The sequence below is a fragment of the Pavona decussata genome, unplaced genomic scaffold, assembly GCF_977016875.1.
Source record: "Pavona decussata unplaced genomic scaffold, jaPavDecu1.1 SCAFFOLD_198, whole genome shotgun sequence".
In the NCBI taxonomy this organism is placed as follows: Eukaryota; Metazoa; Cnidaria; class Anthozoa; order Scleractinia; family Agariciidae; genus Pavona; species Pavona decussata.
The window spans coordinates 1443810-1465622 of NW_028145606.1; the positions used below are offsets into that span (position 1 = coordinate 1443810).

The following is a 21813-nucleotide window of genomic DNA, read 5'->3' on the forward strand; positions in this document are numbered from 1 at the left end:
CCTGAACCATTTGAACTGCCAACCGAAAATTTCAGTTTTTGTTGTCAAATGGTAAACGGCCCGGGGTTCACGCACTTCCAGTCACAAAATTAAAAAAATATTTTCACTTTTATTAGTTAATTTATTAGCTAGTTTATTTTAATACACATAAGCTTATTTTCATTTTGCCGCTGTAATTTATTTTTATTGGTGACAATGAATGCTTTAAAGTGCTTCTAAGCAATGCCAGTTTTGCTTCATGGGCCCCTGTTTTAAGGGTCATTTGTTATTAATTTGACTGGCCAGAAACGATACGTGACCAGGCTAAAAGTGAATTTGGCCGGTCATCGTTTCCGGAGACTCTCCGGAAATTATTTCGAGCCTTGACATGTGCTCTACTTGATGGCAACCTATCCACTAGATAAAGTTATCTGCTCTTTGAACAACTGGGGCCTGTATATTTAACTTTTCTCCTTGAATTTATCACATGATATCCCATATTTAAGGTAATCAAGATCATTTCTACTCTCCCTTATAGTAGATGAGATGCTAGTTTACATGTATCAGAGGATACTCAACATGAATTAACAGAATTATAATTCCCTTTGAGTTCATATGTGCATGCTAGCTACTGCTATAGGTCTAGCTGTGCGTTATTTTTTTTCTTACATCTACATGTAATTTATTGATATAGTATAAATTATGACTGGCAATTGTAATGAAAATGTGACAGGCATGTATGACGTTTTTAAATTAAAAGGAGTTGAGAAATCAGTGTCTCATCATGTCGCTGTTAGAACTGAATAAAAGCTGGATTCAACATGGACTGCTCCGCCTGCAAAACAAGGAACCTTTATATGTTAGGTACAGTTACATAAGTCCTCATTTTCCAAACTTTTACTAAAATAATTTCTGAACCCCTTTTTATGTCAGCTGGTGAAGGGAAAAGATCTAGTTTTCTACAACAAGTGGTTGACTGAATATGTGTCTCTATTAGAAGGTGAGTACAGTACTACAGTTGTTAATACTGTAACTGTAGTTTATTTTGGAAGTACAGATATAGCCCAGCTAACTTTATAGTGGTCAAAATGTTGCAATCAACACCTGTGCTACTCAATCATGAGAAAAGAAATGACTAATTTTGAGCTATAAGTATAAATTATTATTTTTTGGTCGATACCTGTAGTTGTATATACCAGTGAAACATTTTTTATTTGTAAAACCCTGTCTACCATGAAATGCAAACTTGCATCTTAAAATAATGTGCTGTTACATTCATTTGCCAACCTTAAAATATTAATTGTATGAAACTTACTTCATGCCAAAGGATCATATTGATTTCATAAAAATAATGATAATATTGTTTGATAAGTTATTGTTGAATTTCAATTGTTTCAATTTTCAGCATTTTAATAACGTTTAACCTCTTTTGTCAGATCTAGTAACTATAGATGAAGTTCTCTTCTGCTCAAACCACCCTCCTGCTGATGCCTTGCCACTCTACCTTAGACATTTCCAGTTTAAAGAATATTGTCACAGCAAGGTTAGTTTTAGGCTATCATTTTTTGTGTACATGTGCATTACAGTGACTTATTTTTGCTGCTAGCTAAGAGAAATTTAAGTTTGTTGACCTAAAAAGAGCTTTGATCAAACTACATCAATGGATAGAAGACTACCAAATTGATGAAATTTCTGTTAAGGCATGCGTGTATTTATTTAATTTATTTGTAATTTTGATATGAAACTTATTGTAACCCAGTCCCTCATTGATTGATTAACAGTATGTAATTCTTATAGTTGTACAATTGTAACCACATTGTTATTCAAATTAACTGCGATGATGATGGAATTAAACTTCTTTATAATTTATTATTATTATTATTATTATGTATGCCTTTCTAACAAGTAGAAGTTTAGTACTTAATTTTACCCCAAACACCTAAGAACAAAAAGTAGCAAAACACATGTATTATATAAAAATTATCAGCCTGAAGATGACTGGATAGTTGGAATCATTAGGTGTTTCCTTTTTCTCCTTAGAATAACATTCTAACTTATAATTTTTTTAGCCTTTTAAATTGTAACCGTTTTTATAAAAAGAAGGATTAAGATGAAAAGCATCAGTGTCAGTGTTTTTTACAACAATGAGTTTAAACATAATTATGATTGTTTAAACACTTCAGAAACATGTTAAACAAAACAGAACTTGTAACCCCCAACAGAGCATTTGAAAGCAATTTACATGTACATTTATGGGCAAGAAAAGACAGTAATTAATTGTTGCCAAGCATTATTTATCATGAATTCTCCAGTTCCAGGATTATCATAAAAAGGTGTAATTCAAAGCTGAATGAAACACAGCCCATTTTGAACTGGGTATTTGCAGACGTTAAAAAGTGTTTTAACCACTGTTTTCATGCGTTAAAATGCCTCTGTTTAAACACATTTAAATGCTGTTTTCTTGGCTCACCTTTATTGCTGTATTTGAGCTGTGTACATGTATTCCTGTAAAAGATGGCATGTACTAAAACCCAGAACACCGGAACAAGACCACTGGAACAAAACCACCGGAATGAAACAACCGGAACCACCGAAACAATCGAAATGAAACCACCAGAACCACTGAAAAATAAAAATAGTGATAATTTTGAATTTTCTCCCCCCCCCCGTCCCTGGCTAGTAAAACATGTTCACCCTTCCCCACACTGTACAATTTATCTTGATCGCCCCTTGGAAGGCACCAACTTCGTTTGCGTTCGCGTGACCAGCCTTCTGCTGATAAGTACTTTGTTAAGGTACCTTAACGGGCGGTTGATGGTACGAAAATTTGGTATGTATTTCTAGCTGCAGGATAGGCCAGAATGTAGAAAGACTATGTCTTTCTTCATGCAATCTAGTAGGAAAAAAACGGCCTTGATTGTAGATTAAACTTTCAATTTATCATAAAAACATATGATACATGTTTATTTAAAAAGATCGTTGACTTTGAGTTGCATCCTCTGTTAATCAGTATTTTACATTTCTACTTCCCCTTTTACTAATACAGACAAGGAAAGTATCACATGGATTCTTGACAGGGAGATAAGGAACGCTCACATCAACCCATACTACATTTTAAAGATACCTTGTTGCTATTTAAATACCACCATGAAACCTCTGATACCCAGGCAGAAAATAATGAGGTAAACACGGCTACTGGTAAACATCGCTTTTACGAGTTCCTGAAACAAACTCATAATTAAAAAAATCAAAATTTCGCTCCAATCTATATGAGAGACAGCATTTAGTTATAAACAGTTACCTTCCCAATCTCCTATGCAACGGTTTTTAGGCTCAGCGTTGCATGACGACGGTTGTTTCTCTTGTTTCGGTGATTTCCTTTCGTTTCGGCCATTTCGGTTGTTTTGGTGGATTCATTTCGTTGTTTTGGGTTAGTACATGGGGTCACATTTCGAACAAGTCACATGGGCAAAGATAAATTGTACGGTGTGGGGAAGAGTAAACATGCTTTACTTGCCAGGGAGGGGAGAAAAAAAAATTATCTCCATTTTTATATGTTTCGGTGGTTCCAGTGGTTTCGTTTTAGTGGTTTCATTCCCATGTTCCGCGTTTTAGTACATGCCGTAAAAAGGATACATATGTCAAATAAAGTTGTTGTTGTTGTTATTGCCGTCATCACAATTAGGTGAAGATTGCTCATGACTTACTGTATATTGTAAAAAAAGCAATGAGCACCTTCTTTGTACATGTAGAATAATATTGTTCTAGGCCTATACAGAAAAGCATGTCAATAGTTTAGTCTACCATACCGGGATACACTATGAGATAGTAATGTTGGAGCTGTTGGTGAAATTGACTACCTAGGAATCATGCTAACAGTTTTGATTATAGCCACCTTGGCGTTACGTGCCTCGTTGGCTATCTATCATCTCATATCCAAAGATACGCTTATGGAATAAGCCCTTATGGAATAACAATTAGTGTTAAATATAACAAAGTATGAATGATAAATTATTCTCCAGCCCCTTCCTTTTAAAATGTATGGAAAATTACAGTTATAATGATGAGGTTGTGGTTCAGTGTAACTAAGAAACATTTGTTGTATTTTTGTCTCAAAAGGAACTTAACATTGTGAAGAAATTGATATGTATAAAGCATGCTGAAGACTGCTATTCTTTACAACAGGCTGTCAGGTTTGTAAATATACACAATTTATTTCTGCTTGGCTTACTTACACTGATTGATGCATAATATTTGGAGGCAGCACAAGGTCTGATGGACTGGGGATTAGATATACAGTCATGTACATGTAGGTCCTTTGCAGTGATCAAATTGTCACTTGACTGTTTTATAATTATCATGGCTGCATTGTCTCAAATCAACTTTGTTTAATGAGGGTGACACTTAACAGTTTGACGACTGACAAACCTATGGCCCTCGGATTCCAGATCGAATTGGAATTTGGAAATGTTGGTTTTTGTGGAGGGAGGAAAACCGGAGAACCCGGAGAAAAACCCTTCAGGAGCAAGGACAAGAACCAACAACAAACTCAACCCACATATGACGTCGAGTCCAGGAATCGAACCCGGGCCACATTGCATTGGTGGGAGGCAAGTGCTCTAACCACTGTGCCATCCCTGCACCCCATGCTCCCCACTTGGTTGGTAGAGAGGACAAAAGAGCAAACAACAGAATAATGCTCCCAACCCTAAAAAATCAATGCAGCTGCAGGTTATTTGGGTCCAGTGAAAAAAGAGCTTTTGAAAACTGGAGATCTGCTAGCTGTTTTTTTTTTCTTGCAGTAAAATTATTGCCCATGTGATCAGTGATGTTTACCAATTTGCCCATGGCAGTGTGGCAACATTATGGAAAATCAGCTGTCAGTTGCTAAGGACAGGTCTCTTCAATATCAAGAGGGTTTGTTACAAAGAAGATCCCTGACCACTTGGCTCCACTTAACTTTACCCATTTGCCTTGAATTCACTTACAGCGCCATTGACAGTGTCATGGCTAAATGAACCCTATTGTGGCTAACACACAGTACATGGCTTCATCAAAAGAAAGATGAAGACTGATTTTTTAGTAATAATGATAATTAATTGCGTTCGATGTAGAAAGAATGCTCTCCTAATTGCATTTGGAGTCGAGCTTGTATGGGATAATCAATCCATCAACGAAAGAATGTATCTTGGGATGAGTATCTGGCATCCCCGCAGATTTTGCAGGGGTGGATGACATCATCACCAACTTGGCAAAGGAGAGAAAGCCTGGTGACATTGAACGTACTCCCTAACCTTTGATAATTACAAGTTAATAATAATATCATTTATATAGCAAACATTTCCAGGGTGTAAGGCTACTAAGAAGAGTGACTGCAGTCACTGCTTAGTGGCGTGAATAAACATTACAAAATTGGTACAGATTTTAAAAATAACATTTGCGCTATATGCTTCATCTTGAAAGTAGTTTTCGATTGGTGGGTTTCTTTCTACATTGCACATTAAGTATACAATATGTAAACAAACTGTTGAATGCATTTATGTAACGCTCTTTCACTCTCTTCTCACAAAATAGGCGTAGTGTACGCCTGGTGGTTTTGACTTTGCTACACCCGCCTTTGTTATCGGTCATGGCTCTTGTCAGAGTCACTTTTCTCTTGGGTCAATATATTGTGCTCCTTTTGCTTCAAAGTTCATTATGTGTTCTCTCTTTGATAGCTTTGGCTTGGGCTGTGATTGTTGGTTTTTTGTCTTTTTGTCTGAAACAACGATTTAACTTACATGTCCCAAATAACAACAGCTACTTGCAAGCAGGTTAGTGTATATGTACATTAAGTCGTTATTTTTGTTAATAAAGTTTCTTTTGTTGTTGTTTCATTTTTTGTCAGGTGGCACTTGACATGATGACTGGGTTACTTCCCTGGAGTGGACTCCCCTGTATGCCTGTACTAGATCAATTTGTTAAGTGTCTGTGTTCCCTGCTGGAGATTTTGGTGTCTGCTGTTGAGAAATTACCAGGAAATGGAAGGTAACATCTTTCATCATTCATGCAATATCTCTTTCTTGTATTTTGGTCATACAGTGTAGCTGCTTTAAGGATGCCTGATAGCATACTTGGAAATGTCGCGCTATGCTCTGGTACAACATATTTGCAAATGCACATGGGTTTGAGGATGCGGGGATTTTGAGGATAGAAGTTTTATCACAAGTTGCTTCATATATTGCCATTGTCAGAAATCAGGTGTCATTTTATGAGTGAAATGTTTGCGCTGTTGTGGCCAAAAACAACCAGCCCCTCATTTGCAGGTGGATGGTTTGACGTTCAGTGGTTATTAAACCAAACACGGACATGATCACTGTAGTTAAATGCAATTTAATGAAGTTAACAACAAAGAGCGCAAGTGTTGCTCCGTGACCAGCAATATCACTTTGGGCCAGGAACTTTCTGTTCTCCACTGTTTTATGAGTGTGACAGGTGCTGGTCTTCCCTTGAAGGCCTGGGGGCTCATGGCTGGTTTGCCAGGATTGGCCAGCCATGGGAGCGGTCTCAATCTAGGAGCTGGCTGCCAATAGTGGAAGCTCCTGGATATCGAAGGCACCCAACTTCCACTAAGCGATGCGTTTGTTAATCCCTGTTACAGCTCACCTGGGCTCTGCCTACTTGTGTCATACAGAGTCTCAATTGGGTCTTAAATTTGTTAGAGGCTTTTTTTAGCTCCAGTTTGAAACAGACGTTCTTTGGTCATTGGCAAAATAATGTCAAAGAAGTAAAAGTATTCCAATTGCATGTTTTGAATGTTTCGGATCAAGCAGGCAACTTGGCTGCTTGTCCTGTAGTTGCTTACATTAAGATAGGCCATAGTTTAGTTCGGAGAGAATGAAAGTATGAATGAAAGTATTCCGAGCTTAGCCATAGTAATAAGCCAATATACATCACAAGTAACAGATGGAAGGATCCAGCGGGAATCTCTACAGGAGCTTCTTGGAAGGATTGCCAGTGCTGAGTACTTGAATGGGACTGAAAGACTGGATGAGCAATTGTACAATGAATCACCAACATGCTCTTTCTCCTGTATATTTTTCCAAGCACAAATTGAAACTAGCAGTGCCCTCTCATACAGACAGCATCCAGGTACACTACTCCATAGAAGCGTGTTGAAATTGAACAACTAGCGTCTGGCTTATTGGTGAGGGGAAAGGTAAAATAATCATCCAGCCCTTGCTCGCCAGTTGTGGTGGTGACGAAAAAGGATGGATGTCAGTGGCTCGTGTTTTTGCTTTTTGCCACTGAATACGGCAACTATGGAGGATTTCTTTCCCTCGCCCAGTGTTGAGTATTCAATTGATGCCCTAAGCGGCTCAAAATCAATGGTTTCCATTTTAGATTTTTCTTTTGGTCACTGGCAAGTAGTGATAGATCCAACCATAGCAGGAAATGCCACATTTGTCACCTCAAGTAGTCTTAATGTGTAAATCAAAGTAACCAAGTTGTCCTGGGTGCATCTTCCCTGTCAGCTCAATGGGTGATATCACATTTGACTGCGTGACAAGGATGACTGGGGACATTGCTGGTGCAGGCCCAGGATGGGGGTGAAAAAGGATATTACATTTGCAAGCAGAACTTTCTCTACAGTGACTACTGCGGCATGAGCATTTGGCAGTTGTTGAGTTTGTTGAACAACACTTGCATTATGTACATGGAGCATCATTCTGTATGGAAACAGTCCAGAGGTCAGGCTCCCTTGCATTCAATTCTTACCGCCAATAATCCAGAAGGGCAACTGGTACATTGTATTGAATTTCCCAGTGTCATTCACTTTGAAATAAAATACTGACCAAGCCAATGACAATAGGAGGAGGATGAGGAAGGTAAAATGTCTCAGTGCCACAAGGGTGACAGCTGAATAAAGTAACGTTTTTTATGTAGAGCTTGTTTATGTCTTGTTAAGTGAAAAATTGAGTCATAGCAATATTGAGTCATAAATTTTGAGTCACGATATTCTTCTAAATCTTCTGCTGATTCTCCTCACCAATCCTAACAGGGCAATCCATGGTTAAAAGATAACTGGTGTTATACTGGATTTTAACAAGAGCCTTGTTTTAATTTTCCATAGGGAAAAAGCCATCGCCATTGAGTCCAGTGTCGCAAAGTGTCTGGAGGCTCTGTCAAGAACGGTTTCTGCTAACAAGAAGGAGCAAAATCAGCACAAAGACTCGATAGTCCACCAGTCTGTCCTTTTTGCCTTTCCTTCAGGGCATGTGAATCACTTCTTACTCACACTAAGAAGGATTCTATGTAGCAATGGTCCGCAAACGTTTCTTACCCATGAGCTGAAGGTAATTACAATGAAGATTGGTAGTCAGTACATAAATACTTGTTCCAACCCAATGGATAGTGTGTTTCATGTGCCCTGATTGGCTACTCAAACTCAAAATAATATTTGCTATTCACCTGCCAGCTTTGTCCTGGATTTTGCATGGGACATTTTGGCCAATGGGTCAGACATGAAGTGTCTAATGGAGCTTGCTATCTATTGGTTGATATAGACTAATTCAATCATTCAGTCAATGTCATGAGCGCACATTAGAAATTAGATGATTATAGCAAACTGGGCACTACGCGCCTCGTTGGCTATCTATGCATCTTGTTGGCTAACAAGTGCGAGTGGAATAATTGTTTTATTAAAACAATCAAGAGATAATGCTTTTTCTTGCTGATTTCGCTTTGCAAGAACAACAAGAAGACACTACGCTTTTTCTTGGTCATGGCATAAAGGCTCATATACCATGGCCGCTATGCCAATCAAATCCCTGGAATTGCATTATACAATGATCCAGTTTTTAGTAATAATAAATATTTACCTTGCCGCGTCCAGGATTGGTAAATATCCACCATTATCCGCCTCTACTTAGGTGAATATCGTTAGTTTAGTGAACTGTTTAGCTAAGCTGCATGTAGCATAACTTTGGCAATGTGAATTGCCAATTAATACTCTATCTAAAGGAAAATATTGACATCATGGGAGACGGTTACTCAAGTCATCACATATTTTTCCATCATTATGTCAAAGCAAACAAAAACGCCAAGGAGAAGAGCATTCAATATAATCTTATTCAAAAGTATATTATATTTGTATTTTATCTTTGCAGAAAGCAGTATGCCTGTTTGTTGCCTATTTAAACAAATGCAGTCCAGTCAGCACAAGGGGAACTGTTCCTCTAACACAATGTCGCATCAAAGATGATGTCAATGAGAGCCTGGTGAGCTTCATTGGCACTCAGCAAGACCAGCAGGTAAGACTATCATAATCTGCCATCTACAACAATTGATCAAAATTATTTTGAGCAGGTTCCTGTTGAAGTATTTAAATCCAACTTGATATCAAAGGCGAGACACTGCAAACAACAGAAAAATATGAACATACTCATACCATGTTTTCTTTAACAAATTGTCTTCTTAGCTTCATTATTGAGGTGAAATTTTGTTATAGAGGCGAATTGCTTAAGGACGGTGCCTACTTTTGTTACTGCGCATACATTCTGTGCATCTAGAGATACTCGGGTTTCCTATGAGTAGTGCCACCTAAAACAGGGATATTTTTGCGCGGTTTAAATCTATGCAGAGAAAGCAGAACTTAGCAAGTGCTGTTGGTATTCAAAAAGAAAATTGGGGGGAACCATGCATTTTTCAGAGATGATAATTAAAGCTTCAATATGGAAAAAAACGCCATACATTACTTTGTATTTTACTGGCTTTTTTGAATAAATGATGCTTAATTATCCCTGAAAGATGCGTGACTACCCCCAATTTTCTTTTTGGATTCCAATAGCCCTTGCTAAAATCTGCTTTTCCCGCAGAGTCATAAACGCACAAAAATACTTCTGTATTAGTAGGCACCGTCCTTAAAGGGGAATGTCATGTGGCTTTTGACCTCTTTTGTTAAAAATGGTGAAGTAAGACCTCCACTTTGCTAAAAAATAATTCTAGAACAATGAGATGAGAGAAATCAACTCAATTCTTGACAGGAACAACTCATGATCTGTTCTAGTGCATTTTGGAAACAAAAATACGAAAACTTGAAAAACATTAGCCAAACATTTTCCAAGTTTTAATCCATTCCGACCTACTCTGTCTCTGGCCAGAGGCACTAATCGACAGTTTTATTGCACTGGGGTGATAGTTTATAACAAAACTAGACAATTATTTTTTTGCTTCTGCTGTCAGACAAACATTTTTGGGTTTTGAAATGACATCAAATTTTCGTGATACTTCCCCTTTAAGGAGGCTTGAAAGGGTTTTTCATTTCTCTACTGTTTGTGAAAGGTTACAAAAAAAATCTATCTGATGAGATAGATTGGCCAACTTGGCATAATGGGGTTGACAGGCCTACGCGACTCTCATGTGCGTGTTTAGCCTAAATAAGAGTTTTGCCCTCACGGGTTACACAGAAGAGCAAATGGTAATAATGGGGTTGACAGGCCTGCGCGACTCTCACGTGCGTGTTTTAGCCTTAATCAGAGTTTTGCCCTCACTAGTATATCTTTAAGGGAACGCCCTTTCCTGTATGAAATGAGCGGTTTTCCCGTGTAAATTTCTTTGAGCGCTGGGTTTTGTTCTATTAAATGCCATTTATCGAGTAGTATTTGTTTTAAGTTTGGCACTGATGGTTGATATTGGGTAACAAAAGGCAAGATTCGTTTGTTTTCTTTTTTGTTTTGAAACAAATACTACTCGATAAATGGCATTTAATAGAACAAAACCCAGCGCTCAAAGAAATTTACACAGGAAAACCGCTCATTTCATACAGGAAAGGGCGTTCCCTTAAAGATATACTAGTGAGGGCAAAACTCTGATTAAGGCTAAAACATGCACGTGAGAGTCGCGCAGGCCTGTCAACCCCATTATTACCATGTTGATTGCTATCAGACAGGCCCCGTTTCATGTCGTGAAAGTTCAACCTCTGCGGTAAGACACAATGTACATGAACTCTGCAAAACCAAAGACGAAAAACGCATTTTTCTCGGTCTACACAGCAATGTACAGCCTCCATAGTGAGCTATAAGCTGCAAAACATATACATAATTCTACGGAATCACCTATCCCTATAAGAATTGTCAGTTCATGTACAAAACTAAACGTTTTAGGCATCATAGAAAACACAGCGTCAAGCTTAGCCCTACCGTGGATCGAAATCGCAGCTACCGGATTGGCTAAAACCAATGAGCCAATGGAATTGCAGAATTTTCGATCCGAAGCGTAGGTATAAATTTCGAAAAAAGAGCGCGTATTTTGAAATGATACCGAGAACTCATCTCTATCATTTCTAAATAATCGGCAACTGAAGAGATCCGCAAGATTAGGATCGAAACCGCGGTCTTGCCTGACCATCATTTGAAATGTCGCAGAATATAATAACGGCCGAAGGACTCCTAGCAGCCCCAGGCCAGAGCAATGAGAATGCCTACACAGAAGAGCAAATGGAGCTTACAAACGATGATGAAGAAGCACTTCTCGAGGAATCGGAAGACGAAGTAGAGTGCAGTCAAAGAACTCCAGAAGTGGGAAAAGCCCGCCAAAACTGCAGAACACGAGAGGAGCCACAACGTTTCAACAGAAAACGGCGCCACAGTGAAACCTTCAGCCCTGAGGAAAAGATAGCAAACTCTGAGCAAGCGATTAAATCGCTCAAACGACACAGCGAAAGAGGAACTTGCCCTCAGACTCTGCAGTACAGGGCCAGAGCCCACATAAAGGCTGACGACGATTTCAAGTCGGACGTTAAAAGAATCCGCAAAAACGCGGAACAGCAGTTCGTACAAGCCTCACTGAACTTCCATCATCGCGAAATCAATCGCTCAAGAGTAGTAATCAAACGAGGAAAGAGACCAAAATCCTCCAAAAAACATTTTAGCACTGATCTACATGTAAATAAGACAAAAGAAGTGAGAAAACCAAAATCAACAGCTAGTAACCTTGATGTAACACTTGAAAATGTACAAAAACTAGCTGATAGTATCCAAGACAAATTTGAAAGCTTCAGCAAAGTTATGTCAACACTGCAAGGCATTACAAATAAACATGTTGAAAAGTACACATGCCTACTCTCTGACTCAAATACCTCGGGAAGGGCCAAACGGAAACCGCAAAGGGCTAATTTATCCAGCAGAAAGCGCAAGGAGCGAAAACAAACCAAACACAAAAAACAACTCCATGAACGCTTAGAGGCTAACAAAAAACACGTAAAAAATCTCTCTAACAAAGAACTCACAAACGATGAGATCAACCTTATCTCAAAAGGGCTGAAATTTATTCCTACCCCCGTTACAAAAGAAATACACATAAAGCGGCAACTCTTGCGTGACTTTGAACAATTCGCAAGAAGAATGCGATTACGCTACATATACCACGGGGACGAAAAAGAACCTCATCCATACCATGTCAAATCAACATGGAACCCACCTTTACAAAGGTCAGTCGCCCTTGAAACTTATCTTGAAGAGGTTAAAGTACAACTTGCAGAAACCAAACTGGCAAAACCTAAAAACAATTTGCTGCCTGCGGAACGTAAAGCTCTCGTAGCTTTAAAACGGAATCACGAAATAAATCTCAAAAAAGCGGACAAAGGCACTACTACTGTGGTCATGAACATACAAGACAAAATTAACGAAGGTCAAATCCAACTAGATAACATAGAACACTACAGACCTCTAGAAAAACCGATGATAAAAGACACGAACCGCAGAGTCCAACAACTAATCAGTGAGCTCCACCGCGGAAACCACATAGATGACATGACCCAAAAATGGCTTTGTCAAACACCGAGCACGCCTCGCATTCCGCTCTTTTACACCCTAACGAAAATACACAAGCCTATACCAGTTGGTAGGCCAATAATATCAGGGTGTGAAGGCCCAACAGAGAGATTATCATCATTTGTTGACAAACTAATTCAGCCTATAGCAAAGCAACAGGTATCCTACTTAAAGGATACTACAGACTTTATTAACTTCATAGAAAGAACAAAAGTGCCCATGGGCGCATTTCTTGTCTCAATGGATGTGACGAGCTTATACACTAACATACCACAAGAGGAGGGAATTCAAACAATATGCAAGGCCTTCGACGCCTACTATGAAAAAAAACCTCCCATACGTACACATCTACTCGAAATAGCGCTAAGATTGATTCTAACGGAAAACTCTTTCCAATTTAAAGGGAAAGACTACTTGCAGATTCATGGCACAGCCATGGGAACGAAATTGGCAGTCGCTTTCGCCAATATCTTCATGGCGAAAATTGAAACTGAAATTCTAAACCAAAGCGCCACAAAACCGCTCGTCTGGAAACGTTATATAGATGACGTTATCTCCATCTGGAACACAACCAGAGAGGAAATAACACAGTTCATTGAGCAAGCAAACAGTCACCATCCCACAATTAGATTTACGGCTGAAATATCAGATACAGAAACAACCTTCTTGGATACGAAAATATACAAAGGCGAAAGATTCAATAGAGAAGCAGTGCTTGACGTGCGTACTCACTTCAAGCCCACTGAAACTTTCCAATACACGCTCTTCTCTTCATGTCACCCCACTGGTGTTAAAAGAGGATTTGTCAAAGGAGAGGCCCTTAGACTGCTAAGAACAAACTCCTCTAAAACACAATTTGAGGAGAGCATAAACAACTTCAAAGCAAAACTTCTCGAGAGAGGCTACCCAGGAAACTTCATAAAAAAAGACACTCTCAGAAGTAAACTTTGAAGACAGAGGGCGAGCTCTCCTTCAAAACAAAAAAGAAAACAAACGAATCTTGCCTTTTGTTACCCAATATCAACCATCAGTGCCAAACTTAAAACAAATACTACTCGATAAATGGCATTTAATAGAACAAAACCCAGCGCTCAAAGAAATTTACACGGGAAAACCGCTCATTTCAAACAGGAAAGGGCGTTCCCTTAAAGATATACTAGTGAGGGCAAAACTCTGATTAAGGCTAAAACACGCACGTGAGAGTCGCGCAGGCCTGTCAACCCCATTATTACCACATCAAATTTTCGTGATACTTCCCCTTTAAGGAGGCTTGAAAGGGTTTTTCATTTCTCTACTGTTTGTGAAAGGTTACAAAAAAAATCTATCTGATGAGATAGATTGGCCAACTATAAACATGTTTGTCATTCTTTTGTTGGGCAGTAGGTAAGGCTAGTTCTGACGTCATAGCAGTTGCCATGGCAACATGTGAACTCACAAAAAGGACTTCTAAATCTTAATTTTTGCAAATCATCTCAAGAAATATGTCGTTAACCTACGCTTTTTGTTGCTTTGTTAGAAAGCCCCAACTTTCTTTAACTACTTTTGCAATACGAGAAAAAGTTTTTTTGACCAGTAGATGTTGTTATATCAAAAAGGCATTTTTTCACACTCCTCAATAGTATGCAATGTTTTTCTCTTATGCTAATTTCCAATGTTCACAAAAGCAGAATTGTTGGGAACTCTATTGACACACACTTTTCCAGCAATGTTTTTGAAGCTGTTCAAAAAACTTGCAGCACGTGTTTTATCTTGTCTAAAACCACTTGGCTGCGCCTCGTGGTTTTAAACCCGATAAAATACTCCTGTTCATTTTTTTAACATTACATAAATCATGCTGATGCCGTTTTGGCGCTTCTTTTGACTAGTTCCTGGTGAGATGCTTATGTGAGACATTAAATACTGAGAGAGGCAACGAGAACGCTGTGGTTACTCTCAAGGTAAACATATTTATGTAGATTGTATAAATGAATGCATTGTATATTTAATAAAAAACTAATATTGAGGTTGCACAATGACATATGATGGAAATATTAACACACTTTTTGAAATGACAAGTACGCACACTGTATTACATGTACTAATAGTCATGTCTTGCACTTGTATATCTTCCCAGTCCAGTGAATCAGAGAAACACTCAAGTGCAATGGCAATTGGAAGGTGACTTTTGGTAGCAACAAACTGTACTGTAAAGTTATTAGAGAGATTAAGCATGGCGTTTACGGCAAACGGCAAACGGCAAACGCTAGGCTGAAATTTTCTCTTTGATGAAAAACAGTGAAGCTTTTTTGGTTTAAGCTTATCTCCACTCAGTCGGTGACAGCTATCGAGCAAACATGAAAAAGAGAGAAGTGAGTATGAGAAACACAAGTTTATGCATTTTAGAACAAACAGCGGCGTTACGTTTCCCGTCTGGCGTTAGCCGTAAACGCAAAGCTAAATCTCTCTATTATCTGTTTATAATCCACAGTACGGGAAAAAGATGGCGGCTGTACAGCTTACCACAATACCTTGTGAACCTAACACAGCCAATAGGCGCACAGAAATCCATAGTTCTGAGAAATTCGTCCCTGTACTAACAACATAATGTATGTTAGGTTTGAAGATTTTAGAGCTTTTCTATGCGTTTTTATGAGCGTTTTTAGGGTTTTCGTGCGCTTAGAATTATGGGTAAAGGTATCAGTCGCCATTTTTTTCCCGTGCGGTGGATTGAAAGGGGTTTTTTGCTACATGATGAAAGGGCGTTTTGAGGGTAACGCAACCCTTGGAATCTTTGAGAGTGATTTGCCTGTAATCACTGGTTTGCTGTGCAGATTTTGACAAACTGTGCAGTCCGGCTGTGCAGGGTAGTTGCAAGGAAATCTTCTTTTTTTAATTTTTCCTGATAATGATAACGATATTTATTTATTTTAAACTGCAGTATACAAAATTAATAGTTGAGCTCTATACCATAGCAGTTACAAATGCAACTCAAGCAGCTGCGAAAAGAACCCCCCCCCCCCCCCAAGAAAAAAAGGCGGGCTTCAACGGGACTTACCTCTGCGATACCGGTGCAGTACTCTACCAACTGAGCTATCGAGCCAGTTGGGTGCTCGTCATTATGTGAATTACCAATGTGCTACCCGTGGAAGTGAAGTGATTAAAGTGAAATATGACATGTGTATAATGATTTCGAATGTAAATCATTGACAAGAATTTAAAAAAACAACAACAACAACAACAAAAATAGACCATCGCAGTTATGTACGTAACGTAGACAGTTGCGAAAAAAGGAAAATACAAATGGTTGCTGTGCGATCATATGCATAATTTATGTGGGAAAAAAATTCACCTTATTGTGTCCTACATCATGCTGTTTTATTGACCCTACCAGCAAAGCCAGCTCTCTGAAGAAAAGGAAAACTCTTACCATCTCCAATTCTGCAGCCAAGCAGGAGAAATCAAGACCAGGGTCAGCAACTGTGCACAGATTATTGGGTAAATTCAAATTGCTTGAGAAATCTCTGTCACAGAAGGCAAAGGAAACGTGCCCAAATGTGGTGAGTTAATTCCTTAGTTTCTTTAAGTGATTTGCAGATAGTCCAAATGGTGGATCAAGCAAGCAAATGAATTGAGGCAAACGTAAAGGGAAGAAATTATTTAGGTTTTTTTGCTACCTTTTGACTGAACTGACCTACCTGCTTGCTGCCTTACCTAAGGCCCTTCCACCTGCCTACCTACCTTATTACCTACCAAACTTCTTACCCACTCAGCCACCTACCCATTTACCTACCTACCTACATCCCGACCGGTCCACCTGTCCACCACATTTACCTACCTACCTACCTACCTACCTACCTACCTACCTACCTACCTCCATCCCAAATGATCCACCTGTCCATCATTTTTGTTCTTTCCACCAGCTTACCAAACGTCCTATGTTCATTCAGTACCTTGTACTATGCTAGATACATATTTTTTGAAATATCTTCTTTGATGTCACAACAAAATGGAGTGTGTGGATTTGATGTTACAAACGTTCACTTATTTTGCGCAATTTTATCCAACCGGGAGGAATTTATTTGTGAACTGGAAGGAATCCGAGTGATAATAGAAACGATGGTCCATCTCTGTAGTTACCACATTAACAAATGTATTGAACTTGGTGATATAAAAGGTACTAACATGTTATACTATAGTGTTTTATGTTGCAATGTTGTTGGTTGATTTGGTCTTAATTACTCTGATTATTAAATGTCACCTTGAATCTCGGGATTTTTTCTGTCGGAACAAAGTAGCTTGACAAAACATGAAGGAATGTGTTTCTTATGACTTCAAAACCAAAATGTAAAACAGCAGGAAGCTCTGAGCAGTGTCGCATGATGGATACTTTGCAGGAAGCCACAATGAGATTTATATCTGTATGTATATGAACTGCTTCTATTTTAACTGAAAACATTGGCATGCAGGGTTGATATGAAGTTGGCTTCTCACCAAACTATGAATCTCATGAAATTGACGTGTTGACTTTTATACAGGAGAAAATACTTGTTTCTGCCAATATCTTTGACGTTTACCAATATCCACTTTTTGCAGACGTCTAACCAATTGTTTCCATGGATATTAATTCATAGTTATTAAATTCTCAGCCTCGGATATTGCATTTCTAGCGTTCTGATTGGTTCACTAAATCCCGGTTATCAGCTCATATACCGTAGTTTGACCTAATATGGAAAACGATTGCCCCAGGTGTCGCTAAGCTAAATTTTTTTCCGGCGGGAAGCGAAAAGTTCTTCGGAAAAATGTAGGAAAAAAAAAAAAGAAAAGGAAGAAATACCAAACAATGCCATCTCAATCAATATAACAACAATAAAAGCCACAAAGTTCGGTATGACACTATTGAATGGTACGTATCTCTGAAGTCTCCTTTAAAATCAGAAAAACTGCCCGATTTTACGATTTAGATCACATAAACTTAACAACAACAACAACAATAACAACCGGTTACCTTCAAAAATTTCACGATGGCTTGCAAATCCTGGCGGTAAGAGGTTAAAACCGATCGAAGAAATTTCTAAAGAAGAGCTTAATGCCTGCCTTTATGTTTCTACGCATTTACGAGGACTCCAGTTACAATAGTTCATCTATGAAATCCGTACGAGCGGCGGCCATAATGTTCGTTTCCGTCGCTCGGTACTACTCAGCAAAACATTTGCACAAACGTGCACAGCTCTTACGCTTCTCGATAAGCTTGAAGTTTAAAAACTTGCAATGAATGCTTGTCTCAGTGAGGTTGTACCTCGTACACTTGGACTTGCCTTAAGTGTTTTAAAACGTCTGCGTGGAATTCAGTTCAGCGTAAAAAAAAGCCGTCCTTGATCCCTTCCTTCGCTCGGCATCACACAGCAAAACATTTGCTTAAATGTGCACAACTATTAGGCTTCTCGATGAGCTGGAACTTCAAAGCACTTGAATGCTTGTCTCAGAAAGGTGGTAACTCGTACATTTAAACGTTTCTTGAATTTGAGATGACCGACTGTGTCCGATCTTCTTTGCTTTCGATTTTTCATACAACTCTGTTTGCAAAGAGCTGCGCGTGTCATGTGATCATTAAGTTTTGCGCGCTTTGGTCGGAAGTTGCCTCAACATCCGGTCGTTTTAATTTGAAAGAAATTTTTACTTAAAATAAAATTCAGTAAACTTCAACAGCAATGCCCAAATGCGGAGAATTTAATAAAACAATTATTCCATTCGCGCTTGTTGGATATGAGATTGGTTATAGCCAACTCGGCGCTTCGCGCCTCGTTGGCTATTTACCATCTCATATCCAACGCGCGCTCATGGAATAATTGTTAAATATCCAATGTGGTCAGCCAGCCCCCAGATGGACTAGTTCATTGGCTGGCAAATGACCACAACCCAGGTTAAGGGGCCTCTGAGCTGACGAGAGGGTCAGGACGGAGACAGGGCTTGTTGTTTAGGGCAGCCTTAGCCTCTCTAACCCACCCCAGAAAAAACAAAACAAAACAAAAAACAAATCCGACACCACCTCTTAAGACCAACTGCCAAATGCTAATCACTGCTAAGGTATGCCAGGCCCTTACTCAATGCAAATAAGCAAAATGCTAGCGCACTGTCAGATCCACTATCTCTGGTCATAGCCATGCCAAAATGCAAGCCGAACGATGCTATATATACCATTATTTGCTATATAATGCAATACTCCTTACCAAAGCCCTGCAAAATGCCACGGAAATACAGGGCAAAGACACAAGCACTCCAAAAGTACACCATTTTGTACCTAGAACAGAGATACTGTTACTCTGGCTGCTACTTACAACTGCTAGCTAGAAAAGCAACAACTGTGGTATACTGCATGCTTGTTGGTGTAGGATTATAGCTTGAACCATCATAAACACACTTCACAAAAAAGGAAATATGTGTTCCATTTTGATGAATCAAATAGTTAATTTAAATTCATTTGTTCATTTTTATTTCAGAATTTTTTATCAGCGTGGATTGGAATAACCTCTTCAACATCCTTAAATCATCCTTACAGATCATGGTTGGAATTGCCAAGGAAGTACCAAAAAGCACAGAAACATTGAACACCATTAACTCATTCTTCCACAGAGTTGTTCAGATTTCTGGAGCACTTTACTGCATCTCAGATATAATTGAAATCCCCGTGGATTCGCTCCAGTTGTTGATAGTTTTGATATCCATTCCCTGGTTAGCTCGATGTGATCCACCTTGGAGCGATCTTCCTCACAAGTTTAGTCTTTCAGTGGATGCAATGGTTGCATTAGGTTCCTCGCTTGGTCCTGTGGTTAACAGGAGGAGCAAAGATGTGTGTCTTCATCTGCTTGCAGCTTTTCCATCCGACACTGCATCGACATGGAGAACCCAAGTTTTCCTTTTAGCCTTGGTATTTGTTCTCATTTTTTTTTTTATGAAAATCTGTACTCTTGAAATAAATTGGCATACAGGCCCCAGTTCAAAGAGCGGATAACTTTATCCACTGGATAAGTCACTATCCAACAGAGCAAATGTACTCCAACTAACGCTTTCGGCAAGTTTTCCACTCAATCCAATACTTAAATTTGTCATATGCTTCTACTCTTTTCACAAATCATAGGACTATTGGGATAATCTTGCACACATTTTATCTGCCGGATCGCGACCTATTCAGTGGATAAAGTTATCCAATCTTTGAACAACTGGGTCCAGGTGTACATTTTTTGGAAATACATCCTGGGAGACTCAGGGGTAGATAGTCGGGTGAGGAGGAACACAATTAAACTGATTTGCCTGAGTCTCCGAGGATGTTTGAAATACTGTCTAATTTCAAATTTTATTGAGAATCATAGAAAACAAATTTTGGTGCCAGTTTAGATTTCATGGCATGGTTTGGTTGTTCAACTATTAGACGGAAATGACTTGCGGTTAGTTCCTGATATTAGCGACAACGGTATGACTTCACAGAATTCAAAATGGTGGCCTATGCGAAATGTCAAAGCAAAAATTGGAGGTGTTATCCAATATTCTGTATACTACTATTATTCTCAACAATTTAAGTTGATTTAGTTGTAGCACTTGAAGCTCCCTTTAAACTTAACCGTTTATTTATAACGGTTGGTTAGGATGGCAAACTCTTTTTTCCCTCCCCTGCCCATTACAATGTTTTGTTTCGACAGAGTTGCTATGCAAAAACGGCAGTGTTTGTTTGGGGTTATGAGATTATCTAATGGAGAATAACTCATTTGCCAAACGCTATTGATGATGAAACTTTTACATTGCAATCTAAGATTGTAGGTTATGTTTCGTAGCTGTCAGGTCTCTCCGTATAGCACTGAGAATTCTCCATAGAATGAAAGATTGAACGATACCCTATGACCTCAATCACAACACAGCAATTACATCAATATAGTCACAAGCACTATGCAAAAGTACATAGCCTTGACTAAACTATTTCTCTACATATCAGTGATTACACAGTGTTCCATCTCTAAGTCCCCACACTTGGAAACACTGTTCAAAATTTGTGAATTTGTGGAAACTATGGACTGCTCCTGTGCAGGGGCTTATTCTTTCACTTCTGGTGGTCATCTGACCCAAGAAATCGTCTTGGTTCAAAAGTGAAGCCAGTTCATGTGAAAATAATGAAAAATATTGGTTCAGTTTTGCAACTTATTTTCCAGTTTTAGGAAACATCAAATATTGAAGTTCTCAATGATATTTGAAATTACGAGAAAATTACATTCCAATTTACAAGAAAAGTAGGCTAGCCTTCTAACATTAACATACGTAACAACGTAACGAAAGAGAAAACTTTTTTTAATTAGTAAAACACGTAAAAGCATCCGTTTGCACTAAAGAATGAGAAGAACTTTTTTACATGTTTAACTCATATTAAATTTGAATACAGATTTGGTCTCTCTGGCATTAGGTGGAAGGCTGTTTTGCAACAATGCTCCACTGTAGCAGAAACTGCGTTTTAAAATTCAGTACGGGGCTGAGAAAGAACTTCTACCAGTCACAATGCAAATGCTTAGTAACTGGTTGTAAACACATATTATGTATTTTGTCTTCCAATGCACTCAAAATGTTCAGTAGCATTGCAATATACAACAATACCGATCTTTAAACTTGTATACGCATTGGTTAATCCACTTTCTTATTTATTTATTGTTTAAACAGAAGGACCCTTCTTTAGACACCAAAATAATGGCGTTAAAACGGCTGCCTCTGTTGCTATGCTCGCTTGGTTCATTTTCGTTTCACCTGATGACTGACGTTCTCCCTGGGCTCATGACTGCTGGTACTGCTGTCCAGGAAGAAATTGCTAAAGTTGTAGGATCACTAGCTTGTGTACTTACAGAGAATACAGTGGTTAGAAAGATGAAGGATGGACTATGTTTTGATGAATCTGTTTGCAATGGCATTACATTACTTTGCCCTGATTGTGATTCTTGTGATAAATACAAGACAGGTAATGTGTACTTAATCAATCTCCAGCAGTAGATACTTGACGAAAAGGGTTGTG

The 21813-nt window shown here is 38.7% G+C and overlaps 1 protein-coding gene and 1 pseudogene across 1 annotated transcript in view; both read left to right on the forward strand.

The window, feature by feature from the left end:
- Positions 1-21813, forward strand: part of LOC146461486 (serine/threonine-protein kinase ATR-like) — a 99260-nt gene that overhangs the window by 20430 nt on the left and 57017 nt on the right. Inside the window, exons 5-17 of the mRNA XM_085086916.1 lie at positions 913-979; positions 1416-1522; positions 4099-4172; positions 4782-4896; positions 5867-6006; positions 8093-8315; positions 9129-9272; positions 14657-14728; positions 14905-14948; positions 16162-16326; positions 16838-16944; positions 19268-19695; positions 21468-21759. Coding sequence (XP_084943042.1) covers positions 913-979; positions 1416-1522; positions 4099-4172; positions 4782-4896; positions 5867-6006; positions 8093-8315; positions 9129-9272; positions 14657-14728; positions 14905-14948; positions 16162-16326; positions 16838-16944; positions 19268-19695; positions 21468-21759 — 1978 coding nt within the window. The remainder of the gene's footprint in view (positions 1-912; positions 980-1415; positions 1523-4098; positions 4173-4781; positions 4897-5866; positions 6007-8092; positions 8316-9128; positions 9273-14656; positions 14729-14904; positions 14949-16161; positions 16327-16837; positions 16945-19267; positions 19696-21467; positions 21760-21813) is intronic.
- Positions 12285-14049, forward strand: LOC146461489 (uncharacterized; annotated as a pseudogene).